The sequence below is a fragment of the Chinchilla lanigera genome, unplaced genomic scaffold (genome assembly GCF_000276665.1).
Source record: "Chinchilla lanigera isolate Chin_1 unplaced genomic scaffold, ChiLan1.0 scaffold00066, whole genome shotgun sequence".
Taxonomy (NCBI): domain Eukaryota; kingdom Metazoa; phylum Chordata; class Mammalia; order Rodentia; family Chinchillidae; genus Chinchilla; species Chinchilla lanigera.
Window position 1 is genome coordinate 8,593,591 of NW_004955467.1, and position 4,473 is coordinate 8,598,063.

Consider the following 4,473-nt stretch of genomic DNA (forward strand, 5'->3'; position numbering starts at 1 on the left):
TGAATAGTATGGTATTGAGGATTCAAGAAGGTAATATTTAAAAAGAGCTTGGGGCTAGGGATACAGCTTAGTGACACAAGCGCCTGCCTCGTAGGTACAAAGTCCTGAGTTCGATTCCTGGTACAAAAAAATGCAAAAGGAGCTTGGCATCATCGTTGGCACACAGTAAATACTGAAAAAGTGGGTTGCTATTATTTTAATAATTATTAATACAATTATTAGTGTAAACGATACATAAGGTAATTAATAATGCCTAGATTTTGCTTATGTCTCTGTCAATTATTTCTGTATGATCTGGAGCAAGTTATTTAACCTGGAGTTCGATTTCCTCTTCTATAAAGTAGGGCAAGTAATAGTTCCTGCCCTCACACAACTAGTGAGGTTAAATAGGCGTATAGCATTTAGATCTGTACTTCAAACAATAGTCATTGAGCTATTATGATTGGTATTATTTTGATTATTGTTACTGTGTTGTCCAGACTGGGGAAAGACAAAGCTAAACAAGACATAGAGAAGCTGGGTTGGGTTTGTAGCTCAGCGAGTGAACATCTGCTTAGCATGCTTGAGGCCCTGGGTTTGATCCCTAGAACTAAAAAAAAAAAAAAAAATTAGGCCAGGGATATAGCTCAGTGGCACAGCACCTGCCTGGCAAGCACAAGGTCCTGAGTTTGATTTTGGTATCCCCCCCAAAAAAAGAAGAAGTAAAAAATCTGATTATCTATCTGGGGATCCTCACTTTAAATTCCCTACACTGAATGACTTGGTAGGGAGGATTCTCTACTTTGCAATAGAAGAAGAGTTCTCAACCCTTTTTCCCCTAGTATCCCCCTGCTAATGAACCTTTTTTAGACATGATTTCTCTGAGTCTTCTACCTACCATGATTTTTTTTTTTTTTTGAGACAGGTCTCTCTGTGTAGTTCAGGCTGGCCTTGAGTTCACTATATAGCCCAGACTGGCCTCAAACTTGAGGCAATCCTCCTGCCTCAGCCTCCCAAATTCTGGGATTACAGGCATGCACCACCATGCCAAGCTATAAATCTATCACTGTACCATGGCTGTTTAAAGTACCACAACCATTGGAACAGCTAAAGCTTTTCATCCCCTAAGGAACACACCCCCCGCCTTTGGAGGTTACATCACCTAGTTAGAGGCTGAGCAGAGGTAAGCCTAGAACCTCTGTCTCTAGCTAGAGGCCCTTTCCCTGCACCCATTCTGGCCAGTGTGGCAGAACAGGCCCAAGCTAGGAAGGTACCTGCAGCAGCATGCGGAGGCGGGTGATGCGCTGGAAGGGCAGCAGCAGGAAGGAGGGTAGTGGCAGCCGCTCACACTTGGGGAGGCTCTGCAGCCGCCGGAGCTCCGCGGAGAAGCGCACATTTGTGTCCCTGTAGAAGTAGGCCCAGCTGGCTAGGGGCTTCATGGAGCAAGGTCCTGATTCTTCAGCCAACTCCGCCCTCTACCCCTACCATGTTCCACAGCTTCTTCCCACACCTCTGGGAAAAAGTAGCACCTCCCTTCACCCACGGTTTTGCTTTCCATGAAAACTTAGTCCAAAAGTATTAAATGGAAAAGCCAGACATAAACAATTTATAAGCTTTAAATTGCATACTTTTCTGAGTAGCATGATGAAATCTCAAACCACTCCACTCCGTCCCGCATGAGATATGCATCATCTCTTTGTCCAGCATACCCACACTGTGTACCTGACCCCCACACGCACCTTAAATCATTCAGTAACTGGTCCAGTTATTAGACTAACAGGCAGCATCACAGTGCTTGGGTCCAAGTAGCCCTTATTTTACTTAATAACAGCCCCATAGTGAAAGAATAGTGATACTGGCAATTTTATCAGAGTATGTTGCTATAATTTTTTTCTTTGTCTTTTTAAGACAGTCTTGCTATGCAAGACTTCAGGCTGGCCTTAAGCTCACTTTGTAGCCCAAGCTGGTCTTGAACTCACAATGATCTTCCTGCCTCAGCCTCCCGAGTGCTGGGATTACAGGCATGCGCCACCACACCCAGCTTCTATTTTATTACTAACTACTGTTGTTAATATCCTATTGCACCTTACTTACAAATAAACTTCATCATATGTGTATGAAAAATATAGTATATAGGGTTCCATGCGATCCATGGTTTCAGGCATCTACTGAGGGTCTTGGAACACATGCCCCATGGAGAAAGGAGGACAACTGCACTCACATAAGGCGGCTGTAGGTCTCCTCCTGATACTGCTGGTTCCGTACATAATCCACGTACACAGAGAAGGGGCCCACTGCATGGGCATGCACCACGTCACACAGGTCGCTGATGTGGGGGGAAGAACGCACCCGGGACAGTAATGTTCCTAGAAACCTGCAGGAGTAGTGGGGCAGCAATGGAGAGGACAGAGGGCCGAGTCTTCCAGGTTTTTGAGAGACGAGTTGGGAACTAACAGAGTCCGTGAAAAGAAGAATCTGGAGAAAGCTAAGGGTGTGCTGAGCAGCCCAAAGCCCAGGTTCCTGGGAGGACAGGACCCCACTGACCGCTCACTGACTCCCTGGACTCGCTGCACGTTGGAGAAGAGTGTGTGGTGATCCCTCGGGGTGAGCGTGTCTCGGAGCGCCCGGCTCAGCACGAAGGTGTCCGTCAGCAGCCTCAGGGAGCGCAGGTAGGAGGCCTCAGACGTCACCACCTCAAATAGGCTCTAGGCAGAAATCCAGGGTAGTAGTGGACAGTCCCACTCATGGCCAGCCTAGGACCTGGCTCATCTGCTTCCCCCATGCGGCCCACTGAGGCCCACCCAGTGTGCCCACCTCTTGCATGCGTCTCTCCTGGGGGCTGAGGGTCTCCAGGAGGCCGCTGGCTTGCACAGCTGGAAGCTCCTGCCACAGGGTGTTTCGAGGGCCAGGGGGTCGTGTGAAGGCAGGAGCTTCCCCAGGATTTGCTGGAGAGAGGCCCCCATCCTCACTAACTCCCCATAGCTCCTCTGACAGTACGGCCGCTCGGTAGGTCTGGTATAGAGGTTCTAGAAGGCAGGCAAAGCACATCAGGGAAGTTCAGAGCCCCAAGCCCTTCCCTACTGCTTGGAGGTCACAGCAGCGATCCCAGGTCCAAAGAGTCTCACCGTCCTGCAGGGGCAGCTCCCAGTTCTGCTCCTTCAGCCCCTCCACCCCCTCCTCATCCCTGTGGAGAGAGAAAGAGATGGGCATTGCCAGGCCCACCCTGGGTGGTGGCCCACTCCACGGTTGCTGTTGGCAGGACATTGAAAGGGATGTACAACCCACATGGCCATCATACGCGGGGACCCTGATGCTTCCCCAGATCAAACTGCAGACTTTCTGATGTGCCCCTTGGAGGTGCACTAACTGGGCTCCCTCCGTTCCCATGATCTCAACTACTGTGCAGCACAGGCTCCCAGGTCTCCGCCTCCAGCCCTCTCACACAGACACCATTGTCCAAAAGGCCCCATGTGTGCCTCAATGGAACTTCACACAATCAACCCAAACTCTTACACCTGCCCACCTCCACCTGTGGTTCTCACGTCCCCTGTTCTGGTCACCTGCACTCCCATCCACCCATTCAGTCTAAAAAAAAAAAAAAATGCTAGTAGAAACTGTGGGTTTTAGCTCGGTGGTAGAGTATTTGCCTAGCATACTTGAGGCCCTAGGTTCAGTCCCCAGCACCATAAAGAAATATTAAAAATTAAAACCATGCTACTAAAAACTAAAAAAAATAAAACCATGCTAGTAAAAGTTTGCTAAATGAATGCATAAATCCAGATTATCTCCAATAGGGGCTGGGGATTTAGCTCAGCAGCAAAGCGCCTGCCTGGCAAGCGCAAGGTCGTGAGTTCGGTTCCCAGTACCGGAGAAAAACCAGATTATCTCCAATAATGATGGTGAATCTAAAATGATTAACAAGCCCAGCCGGGCGTGGTGGCACACCCCTGTAATACCAGCACTCAGGAGGCTGAGGCAGGAGGATCGTTGTGAGTTTGAGACCAGCCTGGACTACAAAGTGAGCTCAAGGCCAGCCTGAACTGCATAGAAAGACCAAGCCCAGATAGGTTGAGGATATAGCTCAGTGGCACAGTGTCTGCCTGGCAAGTGCAAGGTCCTGAGTTCAATTCTCAGTACGGGGGGGAAAAAAAAAAAACCACAAGCCCAGATAACAAAGAAAAGATGGTTACAGTCACCAAATGAATTTGCAGACAGTAACTGCAATAGAGGCTCAAGGCAAGGCAAGGAAATTAAAATGGAGCATTTGCTACAGGCCCAAGTCTTTAGCGACATCATCTCTCCCATCCCATGAAGTAGTTGGTGTATTTACCCCCATTTCCTACATGAGGATGCTGAGACCCAGCAAGGCTGAGGGTTTGTATAAGGTCACATAACTAATAAGGGGCAGGGGTAGGACAGGAAATGCTAGTTTCTGGAGCCCCAGCCCTTCTTTTTTTTCCTTAATTTTTTTTTTTTTTTTTTTTTTTTTTTTTT

General features: G+C 48.3%; 1 protein-coding gene across 5 annotated transcripts in view; it reads right to left on the reverse strand.

The window, feature by feature from the left end:
• Positions 1 to 4,473, reverse strand: part of Arhgef15 (Rho guanine nucleotide exchange factor (GEF) 15) — a 13,562-nt gene that overhangs the window by 3,374 nt on the left and 5,715 nt on the right. For all 5 annotated transcript variants that reach the window (XM_013522174.1, XM_013522175.1, XM_005399415.2 and 2 more), the window contains exons 5-9: positions 3,105 to 3,163; positions 2,794 to 3,005; positions 2,524 to 2,684; positions 2,201 to 2,353; positions 1,254 to 1,383 (exon numbers count right to left, since the gene is read on the reverse strand). In XM_013522174.1, the coding sequence (XP_013377628.1) occupies positions 1,254 to 1,383; positions 2,201 to 2,353; positions 2,524 to 2,684; positions 2,794 to 3,005; positions 3,105 to 3,163 (715 nt within the window). The remainder of the gene's footprint in view (positions 1 to 1,253; positions 1,384 to 2,200; positions 2,354 to 2,523; positions 2,685 to 2,793; positions 3,006 to 3,104; positions 3,164 to 4,473) is intronic.